The 15,627-nt window shown below is 41.7% G+C and overlaps 2 protein-coding genes across 3 annotated transcripts; one reads left to right on the forward strand and one right to left on the reverse strand.

The window, feature by feature from the left end:
* Positions 1-1,224: 1,224 nt before the first annotated feature.
* lrp11 (low density lipoprotein receptor-related protein 11) lies at positions 1,225-7,682 on the forward strand (the record flags this gene model as incomplete). The annotated part of the gene is made up of 9 exons (XM_079215398.1): positions 1,225-1,777; positions 4,034-4,191; positions 5,221-5,362; positions 5,615-5,740; positions 5,905-6,093; positions 6,945-7,112; positions 7,202-7,258; positions 7,345-7,437; positions 7,528-7,682. The coding sequence occupies 9 exons, from the start codon at positions 1,225-1,227 to the stop codon at positions 7,680-7,682; spliced, it is 1,641 nt and encodes a 546-aa protein (XP_079071524.1).
* A 1,156-nt stretch (positions 7,683-8,838) lies between these two features.
* Positions 8,839-15,451, reverse strand: pcmt (protein-L-isoaspartate (D-aspartate) O-methyltransferase). Of its 2 annotated transcripts, none has more exons than XM_079214724.1 (8): positions 15,319-15,451; positions 12,502-12,606; positions 12,363-12,394; positions 12,151-12,255; positions 11,858-11,978; positions 10,636-10,721; positions 10,310-10,479; positions 8,839-9,759 (listed from the first exon to the last, which is right to left on the reverse strand). In XM_079214724.1, the coding sequence occupies exons 1-8, from the start codon at positions 15,371-15,373 to the stop codon at positions 9,747-9,749; spliced, it is 687 nt and encodes a 228-aa protein (XP_079070850.1). In that variant the 5' UTR covers positions 15,374-15,451; the 3' UTR covers positions 8,839-9,746. The 2 variants fall into 2 exon arrangements, with proteins under 2 accessions (XP_079070850.1, XP_079070851.1); XM_079214725.1 differs by having other exon boundaries at positions 10,252-10,479.
* Positions 15,452-15,627: the final 176 nt, after the last annotated feature.

A 15,627-nucleotide genomic window follows, 5' to 3' on the forward strand; every position in this document is an offset into this window, starting at 1 on the left:
TAAGAGAATAGGCTGTTATATGCAATGGTTTCCCTTTTCTCACGTAGAAAAGTTCTACATGCTATGAATGTCACAGGGTGGCTTCTGAGAAAAAAGGACCCAAATGCTGATGCAAAATGCAAAAGTAACTTTATTCTCGAACCGAACTCACAACAGGGATCCAAACAGCGACCAAGGCGGGGATATACAGGAATGTAAGAACAGCGTTCTAAACAACAAACTAAATAGGAGACAAACAGGGTTTAAATACACTGGGAAGGTGCAGGTGATTAGACAGGAGGAAGCAATCGGACCAAGCAGACAATAATAGGGGCAGGAAGTGCCGGGAAACAGAGGACACAAGAGACAAGGACTTCAAAATAAAACAGGAAACCATAAACAACGCAAAACCGTGACAATAAAGCATAATATTGACAATTGTCAAAGTGTGTATACTGTTCTCCGTAGGCATTCAAAGTTATATTTCCATTTTAAAGCCAGAAATTAGCTTCTTTTCTCTTTTTTTTTCAAAAGAAAATGAAAAGTGACATTTACCTTTTTAGTAAATGCAAAACAGGCTATGCACAAATACAGTATGAGGTCAAAATAAATATATCAAAAAAAGTGTAGTGTTTGTCATGTCAAAAGTAACACATAATAAACTGAGTAACAAAAGTGTATAGCCGCAAAATACAGTGAATGATTTCAGAGTTTTCTTTTATTCCACAACAATCTCATAGGCAATCCAAGATGCTTTACGATGATTGAACTGTTAAAATCCAGTTTTAATATAGATCCAGACAGGCAAGAGCCCCTTAAAAAAAAAAAAAAACACTGAACACAAACTATTGAAAAACTAGAGTAATGACAATGTGAAAATGTCTCCCTGTTGTGTTGCTGCTGGTCAAATTAAAGTACAGCATGCCCGAAAGCAAACACCTGTTCAGAGTAGAGAGAGGGGAGGTAAACAGAGCCGCAGGTGTGTCCTCCCGCCATGTTTATCCATCACTGTGACGTCAGCGGTTTCTGCCGAGCAGTCTCGCGGCCGTCCTCCTCCCTCACCATGACAACAACAGATTTCTAGCATCGTCAGAGGACAAACTCCCGAAACGCACAGCGCGGTGCTCTGCAGAACACCGTATTACCGGGTGGCTCTACGTTCCATGTAGGAAGTCCGCATCGTGTCCCTGAGTGGTTGCGCCGGGTGGCCCGAGGAGGGAGACGCCTTTGAAGCGCGTGAACAACATGGCTCTCTTCGCGCATCCCCGGCTGCTGCTCGCCTGCGTCGCGCTGCTAGCCGCAGCCGCAGCCGCAGCCCGGTCTCTGCCCATCTCTGATCTGAAATCCCAAATCTCCGGCGTGGAGGAGCTCTTGGAGAAATTCCGCAAGGAGCTGCAGCAGGACCAGCCGTCGCCGCCGCATCGGGCGGGCGACGCGACGGACTCGTGCGTGGGCGACTTCACCGGCGTCGGAGAGCGCATCATCCGGACCAAGGCCTCCATCGAGCAAGGGGCCACGTTCCTGAAGTTCCCGGACCGGGTGTACACCTGGAGGGACTGCGTGCACGCCTGCTGCTCGCAGCCCCACTGCACCGTGGCGGTGGTGCAGCAGGACCAGCGGCTGCCCGGGGACGGCCTCAGCTGCTACCTGTTCAACTGTACCTACAGGAGCAGGAGCGTGTGCAGCTTCGCTCCGCAGCAGGGCTTCACCGCCTACAGCCGGACAGCCAACACCACGCAGGGGCAGCTGCCCGTGTCACCCGGCGGGCCGGGACGTCCCGGGGAGGAGGGTGCACAAGGTGGGACATGACGACAACCATGCGTGTATAACACATATTGCTCCATGTGATTGATAATGATGTTTTCACCCTAGGCCACATCAGCATTATGGTTCCCTCAAAGGGCCGATTGTAACTGTAACACTGCATCAACTACTCCCTAACTAACATATTGTTAAATAACTGTCTTTGCATTTGATTGTTGATATTGGACATGCATTTATATCAAAGTCAAAATATAAGTAAGCAAATGTCTCTGTTATTACAACATAACTCCATATAATGTAGTGTTAAGAAACCCACATTACTCTATCAAAGATACAAATTTGAAAAAAGAGAATAAAGACAAACATCAAACGCACGTTATTACATTAACTTTGTAAAAAGCTTTTTTGTCACAGTTGAGAAGGACATAGCTGGTCCAACAACTAGTTGGCTCAGTTAGCAGTAAGGACATGTGAGCAGGTATGGTCTGGGCCTCAACTGCTCACATACCTTCATGTGGCATGGGGCACACCTTGGACAACTATGTTTTTCTTGGAGGCTAAATTTAGCGTACTTTAGCTTCAAAACGGTGACGTGAATTGTATTCCTTCATCCCCGAAACTTCCTCATAAGACAGAAGACTTACCGGTTTGTCTCCTTGAAGCACAAACATGTACTACCCCATCTTCTTTAAATGGCCTTCCCTTTTCATCAATCTCGCTCTTCTTGGACATGTTGGTATTATTTGTCGATCTTTTTAAATCTAATCATTTGTCTTTAGTAAAACGGCAATATGGAAACACTGCTTTCTCGCGGTATGATGCTGTTCATTTGCAGGTCACAAAATCAACATGCATTGTGGGAGATTTAGTCTATGGTCACTGTACACCGTAAAGCAGCATATACTTTAATTTTAAGACAATCATATGCCTTTCAAGCTGTAAAGGGCCAAATCAAATTACGTGGCGGGCCAGATTTGGCCTGCAGGCCTTGAGTTTGACACCTATGATCTGTAGTGTTGAGTCTGTTCATCTTCTTGTTGATATGCAGATCCTGAGGGCCCTGTGTTACAGTTTGCTGTGTGGTTCACTAAAGCTTAGTGGCAAGCTGGTAATAGTGTACACTGTAAGAAACGCACATTAACTGGCAGCCATTGACAAGTAATTTACTGTGAAAAAAAACACAGTATATAACCAGCAGCTAAATCACAGTAAGTAACTGGCAGCCATTAACAAGTAACTTACTGTAAAAAAAAAAAAAAAACACAGTATATAACTAGCAGATAAATCACAGTAAGTAACTGGCAGCCATTGACAAGTAACTTACTGACAACAAATCAATATGCTTACACTTATAGGTGACATTTCACCCATGGTTTATTAATTAAAGCTTAAATATAGTCTTTAATGTTTCATCTTTGTTCAACTACTGCTGATCAAATTAAAATAACTGAGAAAGTTAACTTAACATAGAAACATGACTTATAATGTTGTAAACAAAAAATCTGCATTACGTAATGATTTGTAATGTGACGCTTTGTTAAATAGGAATGATATAATAGGATGTGAAATTGGAACGCTTATGCAATATTAACTTGTATATCTATAGAACAGAGATAAGCCCTTCAAATTACTTTGTGCTTACTTTTATTTAAAGGTTGGGCAATGTTTGATTTATCTAAAGAAAACTTGACTGCAGTCTCAGTTTATTCTCTCTAGTACGTAAGATAATCAAATTGGATAGACAGTCACTCGTAACTGCGACTAATATTCATAAAGCAGGCAGGTAGGGTTAATGATTAGGACACTGAGAACAGCAGCAGCTGTTTTTATGATAATATCTTATTTATTTACTTCATAATAAGTATGCTTCCAAGCTGAAATTACTTGTCAGCTGATTGATTATTGTTTAAGTAAAGTTTTTAGATGACAAATATTATCTTGTTGCATCTTTTTCCAAAGTGAGGATTTGGTGTTTTATCATTCTTAACTTAATAACTTTGGGTTTTGAATTATTAGTCAGACCAAACAAGATGTCTAAAGACTTCCCTTTTAGCTTTAAGGATATTGTCACTGGCATAAATAAATACAATCTTATATCCATGTGCACCCCCAAAAAAATAGTAAAGATATCTCTATTTTTAATTATCTTAATGCAATACAGAGACGATAACATATTTTATATCCGGTGGAAGAGTGAATGTGCAATGTTGCACAAAAATAAAAAGGTTCAATTAAAATAAAGTAGCACATCCTCTATAATATCTTTTCATTTTCCTGTGTGATGTTGCAGATGTGGATGAGCCTCCTCGCAGTGATGCTGGACAGGATGTGGTGATCCAGCTGCCCACAGACTGGGCCGTCCTGGATGGACGGGACAGCGTGGACGACCAAGGGATCGACCACTATGAATGGACTCTCGTCAAGGGGGACACGGCCATCAATATGAAGGTCAGTGCCCGACGACAGTCGAGACATCTAGTCATGAAACGCTTGTGTGCGGTTTAACGTTGGCGCTCGATTTGAGAATGAAAGCCTGAAAAAAAGCACCGGAGGAAACACAGAGTGAATGAAGAAAAGAGACGGGGGATGCTCTATTGTTCAGAGGGATCAGATTATTCTAACATTTCAATTTGCAGTACGAAAAGTCACTAATCGCTCTCGCAGGCACCAGTGTTGAATTGCTTTGTTTGAATGAGTTAAGTCAACAGGGCGGCTTGTGGCCAGAGCTCCATAATACCTGCTGTATCAACAGAGATAAGAGTTTATTGCGTGCCAACCTGCTCCAAGGACAGCAGCGGTGTTGGAGCCTGTTCACAGCCTCAGAGGCCACATGCGGAGTGTCGAGTACAATGCGATACACTTTACACTGATGTCATCTGTGGTCTATGTTCACCAGAAATGAGTTATTCCACAGCAAACTCACAGAGACATTGCTTTTTGTAAAGATGTGTTGCTGCTGAGGTTTTCAAGAAGGAGTGAGCAATAGGAAGATATAAACCTTCAGATGATATCAATTTGTCCTCCGCTGTAGAGTTGATTCATTCCTTTAACACCACAAAGTGTATTAGGTCGTTTTGGGCAATGATGGGACTCAATAATCAGGACTGTCCAACATATTGGATTTTTATATGATTTGTTGATAAATGTAGTGAAGTACTTTGGTTTTTCGGGTATTTATTTTGCACCTCAATTGTATTTTTTTAATAGAATGAGAATCACAAACAAAAATCCTTTCACATTTTCTTTGCAAACAATACATTTTGGCACAAAAACAATATCTGCATGACTATAGACTGGTAGTGGTTTGTAAGAGGGCAAATAGGTATTCTTATGCTGTTATGCTTATCTTAATAAAAAAATATGTATATGCTGGCGTGTTTAAGAGAAACTTTCAATTGGTCTAACAAGCTCCGAGGAAAAATCTCAATCTGTGCACATGTGATTAATTCAAATGTGCTCATTGTGTATGTGTTGAAGGCGACTCATCCAGGGCTGCTGAAGATCAGCGGACTGCAGGGCGGAGTCTACTCCTTCCAGATGACGGTCACCGACACGTCGGGCCAGAAGAGCTCTGACAACGTCTCTGTTACCGTGCTGACACCGAAACACCAAGCAGAAGGTGAAGCGTTCAACAAAACATTTCTCTTAGTTGAGTTTTTTTGTTGCGAGCTCCTTTCCAGGATGTAGTCATTTCTCAAGAGGTGCATGTGTGAACTAATGCTGCTCAACCAGATTAAATGGCAGCACTAATGATGCAACAACATTAAAGAATATATGCAGTACTTTCACCATTTTGTTTAAAAGGTGAATTTACGTGATCCCAGTACAAGACTATTACAGGATGTATAACTGTAATTGTGTGTGCCCACAGTGTGTACAGGTCTCTGCTCAAAGTACCAGTTCAAATGTGATGACGGTTGCTGTATTGACATCACGTACGCATGTGACGGGAAGCAGCACTGTCCAGACCGCTCTGATGAAATCTTCTGCCCAATCTGTAAGAAACCCTTGTTTGTGTTGTCATGGTGAAAGTCTTATGTAATCTCTTGTATTATCGGGATCCGTTAAAGGAATGTGAGAAGGAAAAACATAAGCAAAAGCATAAAGACCCCGCCCTCAAACCAACCCCTTCATTAATGAGTTTTTCTGTGATTTCTCTAGTTGACAGCAACAGGAAGTCAGTGACCCACCCGGCCAATCTGCTTGTCGCCCCGCCCAAGGAGACAGAGGATGGCTCCATGCTCCAGACTGAGCCCAGAAAGACCATTGAGAACATCCTACCACCTCAGGACAGGAGCAAGGCCGCTCCTCCACAAAGTCCCGGTCAACAGGAGGCTTCAGCCAGTCAAGGTACGGTTGTGTCCGTGTTGAGGAAGACACCGGAAACAGAGTGCTAGTTCCAAATGCATGATTGGGAGGCAATCTACCAGCATTTATTTAACTTTAACTTTATTTGGCTGCTCCACATTATGCTCCTCTAATCGCTGTGTCGTTAGAGTTTTAAGTGTGTGTCTGGACGGAGCAGCAGATGGAGGCCCTGTAGGCAGCACATTGAGTCACAGCACTGGGCTCAGAAGGCTGGCAAAGCCACAGGACCACTCAGCATTCCCTGGGAAAGCAGCTCTTTGCCTGCGTCTTCTCTGAGGGCCGGAACAAAAGCCCCTCTGTCTCCGTCTGCCAGCCGATCCCGGATCAGGCTGCGTCGGTATTTTGCGGCAGGAATTACATCTCAGGAGACTTTTTCTTCATTTCACGAATGCTCGGTCTCATGTCTAAATGCTTGTCTCGCTAAGACGATACCTCATTGTTTCGGAGAAAGAGAGGACAAGTCAAGAGAAATTACATCAGAAATACTTTGACCTTTGCTCGTGGTTGATTGTGCGTGTTGTTGTTGATGGGTATTCCTTCGCTTTCCCTGCATATGATCAATAAAGTTTATCTTATCTCAATTTCAATCTGCATTAATTGCCTAGCTATTTAGCTGGCAACAAGCTGTAAACAACTTCCCTTCTTTTATGTGCGATACTTACGTTTAAACTACGTACTCATGTGTTGAATACTTTTTCATTATCCACATCTTGTGCCCTACATGTGAGGAACAAAGTCAAAGGTTGATAAGAATCTGATTGAGCCAGACTCTCTCTCTCTCTCTCTCTCTCTCTCTTCTCTCTCTCTCTCTCTCTCTCTCTCTCTCTGAGTAGATCCATGTGCTGCGGCTCCGGTTGTCGGACCCTGTAAGGGCACCTTCCCACGCTGGTACTATGACCAAAATGCGGGGGCATGCAAACACTTTCTATATGGCGGCTGCCAGGGCAACCATAACAACTTCCTCCAGGAAACTGACTGTGTCAGTGAATGTATACAAAAAAGTGAGAGCCTGCTTCTTTTTTAATCTAATTTTCAAATTGCAACAACATAAAATAATCTTTTTCTTTATATTCATGGAAACATTGTTTAGGTCCAGCTTTCAAACCAGCAACTGTGGCTCCTGCAATCACCAAACAGACTGACATAGGTAACGAGAGTGTATTTAAATAAAATGTCATGGACATACCAGTGAGTGTTTCCAAATCTAAATTTGTTATGTACCTTTCTTGGAAGCTTCCCCAAAAGTAACCCAGATCCAGGCAGAGAGCAGCGTCCCCATCTCCAAACCATTTTCAGTGATAGGGGGGCATCCAGTACCAGAGTCAGGTATAGTTTTGGTTTGCGTGTACCTCTTATTCTTTTTTTATGTGTCATATCTTTCCTAATTTTCTATCTGGCCTCTGTAACCTCCTGAAGGTGCCATCCTTCCTCTGGCTCTCGGCCTCATCATCACTGCTCTGCTGCTGCTCATGATTGGTTGTCGTCTCAGACTGGTCGGACACAAGCTGAAGAAAGCGCGACCGCTCACCACAGAGGAGTCAGATTACCTCATCAACGGCATGTACCTGTAGCCAATCGGCCAGGAGGAGAGCTCTGAGACAGAGACGTCGCCACAGCCTGAGCCTGAACCTTTTAAATTTGCACGCTGTATTTCTTGCAGCCCAGTGTCTGTAATTTGTCCTCATGTCAGGTTGGAAACACCTCAACTCTTTGCTGTCATGAACGTTTCTGAAAGTTGCCTCACTGAACCCCTCTGACTGGTGAATCCACTGCAGATGCTGCCTTTAAAGCCATTAACACACATTTAGATGCTTGTTAATTCATATTTATGATGTGTGATTTTGAATCCATGCTGGATGAATCGACATTTGATACTGAAATACTGATGTCTACCTTACCCCCAATGACTTCTGGGATACGTACAGTACAAGAGACTATTTTCTCCCCTTTATTAAAATTACTGAAACACAGGTTAACATATCAAACATTATTATTTGCACGAACAGTGCTGCACAAAAATATGCTGTTTCTTTGCCACTGGGTGGCATTAATGTGTGGCATGCCTGTGCTGCTCATTTTACACAAGTTAACTACAGTAACACATCGGAGTGCCTGTTATAGTGCACTTTTTTGACTGATTAGGAATCAGTAACAAATTATTTTAATACGTTTCTCGGAATCATATAAAGCCATATTAAATTATATTGGTCTAAATTTTGTTGCATATCATTTTGTTATTAACCAAACTTATGTGGCGTATCTACTATATTTGTGCACATGTGTTCCCTCAAAGTGCTGTCTTACATGTGAGATATTAAAGTGTGTAATATATCAGAAAAATGACTGGAAGATCTGTTGACTAAGTCATTTACAAAAATGCAACACTATCTTTTCCCACATAATTAATTATCATTGAGGTATGTTTGTTTATCTTAAAGGTCTGAGGGGTTTACACTCCACAATTACACACAAATAATGCCTAAAGAATCGGTAATCCTGACCTCAGTATTTCGAACATTCTTGTTCCAGCGCTGCCTGCTAGACTTAGACATAATGAAATATATATATATATATATATATATATATATATAAATATAAATAAATAAATAAATATATATATATATATATATATATATATATATATATATATATATATATATATATATATATAAAAACACTTGGTTGCAGCCTGCACACACAAAAGATTCAACAACAGAAAGGCAGACAAAAACATAACTCTTTATTTTCATGTGCCATTCCAGAATCTGTGACAGCCAAATATCATCCAAAATAAAAATGTGCTTTTTGAGTTCAAGAAAACAGACATTCATTTTGCTTTATATTGTTGAAGTTTATTTTGGCAAAGCAGTGACTATCCCATTTAGTATCAGTCACCAGAAGAGCCTGCATTAATCGCGGATGGAAAACCAGCGGCAGAAAGTGCAAAAGCACCGCCGGGTGGAAAGCAAAGCCCTGTATGCGCACGTGCATCGGTGTTAGTGCTCAGCTCTCTTCGGAGTATGTTCACGATGATCCAAGGCCTTGCTTATTCTGTGTGTAGAATGACGTAGTGCGGCACAGCAAACAGGTTGTGTGGGTCAGCCATTGTGTTGCCTGTGTGTGTTCCTAATACTGCTGGCAGGGGAAAAGCTCATATGTTAGCAGAGAAGTCTACATCTCGATCTCTCTCACTCACTCACTGTGAATGATCTAATCCTCTCTTTACTCGTCGTTGTCCAGTGTTCCTCCTACATTCAGCTTTGATGCGGCTGAAATGTAACACTGTAAAAATTGCTGATTGCATTTCAAATAGTGAAACCACACACACACAAACAAAAATACAAAATCAAACCCTAAAATCCAGCAGTTAAAAAGAATACACAACCAAAAAAAAAGATGCAGGCCTGTAAAGAAAAACAAAATGTCCTCTCCGATATTTCTGAGCAGAGCTTCCAGCAGTCTTTATTCCCAGACCTTCTGGACTCTCAACAATGCGATACTCTAGTCCATCGTTAGACTTAAACAAAAAGAGCATGTTTTGTTACGCTTTGAACAAAATGTCATGGGCTGTTCGACCCCGTCCAAGTTCTCTCCAGGTTCAAACTTAAAAGGTGGAATATGGACCGTCTTCCTCTTCAGAGTTCATCCCTGTGACAAACAGAAGTCAAACGTTAGGGAGGGCAAAAAAAGAAGAGCCTGCAAACACAACGTCAAAGAGTTCAAATCACATGCAAAATGTTACGGTCACAGTAAAATGCAAACAGTTATTGTTTGGTTTTGTTGTCTACATCTCACAGAGAAGAAGATCAAACAGAATAGTCGCAGAGTTTGGTTTTAGTGTGCTATGAGCAGCCAAATTGACAAAGCAGTCATGCTCTGGAAAACCAAGCATATGCCTTCACGCTGCTGCCGCTTCAGTTTCTCTCGTGTTTGGGTACCAAAACGACTAGGACTTCAAATTTCCATTAGTCAGACAGGTTTATATTGAACCAATTTGGAACTGTGGAGTTAAAAAAAAAACAATGGGAGGAAACGTGCAGCTAGGTGGTATGGTATGGAAGAAGCAAAACAAGGTCAACAAGCAGCAAAATGCAGCCCCTTTTGTGATCCGTTGCCTGCTCTGAAGCCACACCGTTTCACCTTTGCCTCTGTGAGAAGGAGAGAGTGAGAGGAGGGGGGAGAAAGAAGTCACTTCCACCTGGACCACTGCTTGTCTCGGTCTGTTAAAGGCACATAAATCACTCCCATCAAGGGCTTCATTTTGGTGCTGCCGTCCTCCAGCTTGTCGTACTGCTCCAGCATCTGGTTTCCTCCCGCCGGGCCGACAGGCAGAATCAGCCGGCCGCCGGGCTTCAACTGGTCCAGAAGCTGGGAGAGAGACGAGGGGCGTGTTGATACAAAGGATGGCCAATTCAATCCTTTTTTTTTTTTTTTTTTTAAAACACAAATTTGGTGTACATTTGTTTTCTTAAGCATTGCTTTTGATTTATTGTTTTGAAGTGAATTGTGAGTATTCAGACTCACAGCTTGGGGGACATTGGGTGCTGCTGCGCCAACATGAATGGCATCAAAAGGCGCTTCCTCAGTGTAGCCCATTCGCCCGTCTCCCACTGAAACACACAGTCATGTTTCATTTGTTATTTCTGTCGACTCCGTATATACAACATATTGACTGCAGTTACTCATTGAGGCTGTGCTGACCAACTGTTCTTTAAGGCTGTATCTAAGGCTGCTCTCCAATAGTGTTGCATCTAGTGATGATTTTAAAACTTGCTAGTTAATTATCTATTCTAAGAAAGGTCACAAATACTTAGAAAGTTCATTCACATGTTAGTTACCAGAGGATGACTATATTGAAAATATTTTCACTAAATATGTTGAATCTGTATCAGCAATGTGACTATAAGTTTGAGGATGGCATCTCGTTTCTTTTACAAAGTACATGAACACATCTGGAGACATCTAAATCTACAATTGATGTCTTAAAATAGCTTAATCAGCCCAAAAAAGAAAGAAAGCAGCTCTTCTGTTGTTACTTTTAGACTTCAAATTGTTTGTATTTTGTTTAAAGTATAGTTTCAGCCCACAACTTTTCAGGCTACAGAACCTCTTTCATCCTGTGTTGTTTTATATATATGTTCTCTTTTGCTTGGAGTTATTACCTTTTTATCATTATTTTATTGAAACTGTGTGTCATTACTTACAGATTAAAATGTAAAAATCTAAGTAAATACATTATGTTTGGCAGCACCCAGCACATGATAGTCTTACACAAGTAGTGACTGACACATCAAAAAACAATCTTTTGTAAACCGGCTAAATTCAATCACAAGGGAAAAATAAAGATACTTCTATGACTGGACCTAAAGTAAACATATGCTTGCCCACCCACACTAACAATCTGCCAAAACATTATAGTTGCATTTTTATTAATTTTTTATATATAACAAAACAAAGAACGAGTGTTGACGGCCTACTTTTATTAATTTCCTGGTTGCATCAGCACGGCCACCCTCCTGCAGAGCAATTGAAAGCAGGTACTCACTGCTCAGTTATTTAGCACTACATCACCGCATCTAGAGCTATTGTACTCAAAGAGAAGAAAGCCAGAGCTAAGAAGCATCGCATTGTGCCAGTTAAAAAAAAAAAAGTACAGACGGCTGAAAGTTCTTCTAATCAGATAAGTTCCAGAAAAAGACACACAAAAAACTCAAAGACTGTTACTTTTCATCAGAAGACATCTTACCTAATAGCTTGACTCGGCCCGATGTTATCAAACTGGGGTCATCTTTCTTCACGTTGGTGAGCGAATCATCTACCAGCTCTTTCATATGATCGATACCTATAACTTTCCCTTTAGCGCCAACCTGTAAAGCACAGAGGGAGCAATGGAGCTCAGTTCATACAACAGCATCACAACATTAAAACATGTTTCATCTCATTGTATGTTGATTGGTTGACAAGCCAATCAATCTATTCTAATCAACCAGAATGCCACCAAAGAGAAATGGTATGCGTTTACCGTCATGTGTGCCTCACCATTCGTGCAAAGCAAACGGACAGGATTCCACTGCCGGAGCCGACGTCCAGAGCTTTGGCTCCCTCGTACAGGTGGTCGTGGAGAAGCTCCAGGGCGTAGGCATGCTGGGTTGAAGGGAGGCAAGCTTTATATATATATATATATAAACAAAACTGTTTACGCTTGTGATTCACAGGATGCAGAAAAGACTGAGAGGGTTTTGAAGCCATACCATGTGCGGGGCGCTGATGGTCGCTTGATAGCCTTTTGGTGAAAGAGAGATTGTGTTAGTTCCTCCCTCTCTGATGTCAGACTGCATTGAGAGTCCAGACTGTGCTGCGATGCATGAACGACTACGTGAGCAGACGTACCTATTGACTGTGGCGAGTCCATGTACGGATTACACCTGGAGAAATGGGCTCGGTCCGTGGCCAGCATGACTTCATAGACCTTGTCGGATTTAATAATTCCATTTTCTGGGGATGCAAAAGAGTTTGTGTCACTGTGTATTATGGGAAAAAAAGAACAAGTATGAACACCAGGTAGGAATATATTACATAATTTTGCAGCAGATGCAAATGGCAATTCATAGAATTAAATTAAGACGCTAGCAAGGACAGAGATAATTCAGGGATTTTAGGCATTACAGAACCAATTACTACAATACGTGGTATCTTTGGGGTGTGTGATATGACATTTGCCATGAGGAATTGTAAAGCATCACGGTTGCTTTATATCTCTTTAAAACTCTGTTTCTTAGACCATTGTGGGCAATTTTCCAGATCAATGAGCAGGACTGCCTCATGGCAACCTTTTGTGTTACTGTGAGGATGCTAATTCACTGAATTGACCAAAAACAGACAGACATTCTTGTCTGGCTTTTAAACCTTCTTAACACATTGAAAATGTATCGATATCCTCGAGGACTGTATCCATATCTGGGAGAACAGTGGAATAGCTTCCACTGACAGGGTTCATACACAATTTGACTAATGGATTTCCATGACTTTAAACCAAATTTCCATGACCAAACATTTTGTGAAATCTCGGTGTATACATGAAAAAGTGAGAAAATGTAGTATTTAAACTAACAATGAGAATTCCAAAGAATACAGTATACCTTAATTGACAAATGAATGAGAGACAATAGTTTGATTAAAAGAATAAACATTTATATAGATGCCTGTATAAATGCCTGCTTATATTTTGAGCGTCTTTCTTTTAAAAGCATATTAATTATTTCAAACTCAGCGTAAATGAACGACATGAACACATGAATACAACACATTTCCATGACTTTTCCAAAACTTTTGGGATGTTATTTTTTTCAAGGACTTGTTCAGGCCTGGAAATAACCATTTTATAATTCCATGACTTTTCCAGGTTTTCCATGACCGTAAGAACCATGCACTGAGACAAAGATGAATGAAAAATATAATACAAAATGAATCTATGCCCAGTATGAAAATCTGAGAATATCAGAGAAAATAAAAGAAAGAAAGAAACTAAAAAAGCTCCCTAAAGAAGGGTTATTGTCTTCAGAATAACTCCATAACAGGTTCCTGCAGCATTGCCAAAGGCGGGAAAAGACCACGACAGCCGTTGCGGCTCTCATTACGTCTCCGTCCACCGTCACAGCTATGTGCCGTTTTAGGATACATTAGAAGTAAACCACACATGCTAGAGGGACACCTATTAATGATTTCTGAAATTAAAATAACCCAGACTGAAAGACTTCAAGCTGTTTTCAACACATTTATAATCTTATTCAGAATTGAAAATGCAAGGCCCTCGGTGACGCAGACACACTTCATGTTGTTTTGAGGCGTTAACACCAAGTATTCATTTTAGAGACATATTTCATTTTCCACCAACACATACCTGGGTGCTGAACTTTAGAATAATGTATGAAGCTGTCAAGGTTTAAAACACTAATGCAACTATGTGAACTATTACTGCATTCAGTCATGAGCACTGGTCAAAAAGGACACCAACAATTAACAACAACAAAGTTGTGAATTAGCATGCACCCTGAGTGTGACCTGCATAAATCCAGCTAATGCAAATGTAGTGTCCAGAGAAGTGTTCAACCAGGAGGAGCAGACAATCGAAGTAATGACCACTTAAAAAGCAAAGTAATGACCACTTAAAAAGCAAATAGAAGGCAGACATCACATAGGTGGTTAAAGACTGCTTTCCTTGTTCTTGTGAATTTCCAGCATTTTAGTATCCTGCATGACACAGCCTTATATATTATACTGACGAGCTGGTTTCCACTTTCTTATCACCCCCCATGCACGAAAACAGCATATGTTCATTAAAAAAAACTGACACTTATAATGATATCTGCCAAGAAAGGTGAATGAGCAAACTGTGCTTTTGCTTTCGTTCAAAAGCGAATGGCGCAGGACTGACTACACAATATGTTGCAATGCTCAACGGAACACACAGAATATAAATAGGTAGACACGCCATATTGCAATGGGACTTTGGTCTCAATATCATTTGGCAAATGCAAGTTATCATGTCCAATCAGAGCTTGCATGTTAGTCTAGTAGTGGCAATCAACCACTGGTATCCTCTCTGGACCACCCAATGCACTGTCATCTGACTGCAGAATGAAACATGTGGCCCTGATGGCATCGCTCATAGTGGACTCAGCACAGCACACAGAGTTACTGTTTGTTTTTGTTTTTTTCTGCAGAGCAACAACTGACTGTGACACACCAAAAAAGGCACCGTAGAAGTTCGCCTCCCATTTACAGGTGTCCGTGTCACTCACGTGAAGGGGAATGACACGGCGATAGTAGCCTTCAGTGGATGTGGGCAGGGCACTTTGCAGCGCCGCTATCGCTAGCTACAGCGTCCCAAATGACGCACATAGAGCTAAATGTGCTAAACTAGCTGCAACACAACACGGATTATTATTTATGTATTGCTCATCAATTAGTTGTTGCAGCGACGGGAGATACGCATGGGGCAAACGTAGTTTGGGAAAGGGGTGGAGAAAGAGAGCGAGGTAACGCGAGGCCAACGACAACGTAGCTTAGCAGCCAGCTAGCGGGCGCCACGCTCCTCCTGCGCGATTAAAAACTCGAGCCTCGAAACTAAAAAAACAACAGTTTCGGGCGAGCAGTCTGCGGGGGCGTAGGTGCTGCCGCCGTAGAAACACACACACGAGGACTTACTGCGGAGGTTGTTAACAAGCTCTGCGTGGCTGGCTCCTCCAGATTTCCAGGCCATTATTAAACACACTTTGCGGAGTAAGTAGACAGCAGCTGTCAGTGCCGCGCCTGCGCCAACTGTTCTCCCGAGGAAGCTGGCAACCTCCAGAGCAGACGGAGCGGCGGAGACGTCACGAGACATCCGATATAAGGATATTACTGTACTCGCACCCACCCGGAGGCGGAGCAGGGACATTGTATTAATCAAATAATTAATATTTGATTTTAATACAAGATTCGCACTGGATTAAGCACTGGAAAAAAACGACACAT

The sequence above is a fragment of the Taurulus bubalis genome (assembly GCF_910589615.1).
Source record: "Taurulus bubalis genome assembly, chromosome: 3".
Classification (NCBI taxonomy): domain Eukaryota; kingdom Metazoa; phylum Chordata; class Actinopteri; order Perciformes; family Cottidae; genus Taurulus; species Taurulus bubalis.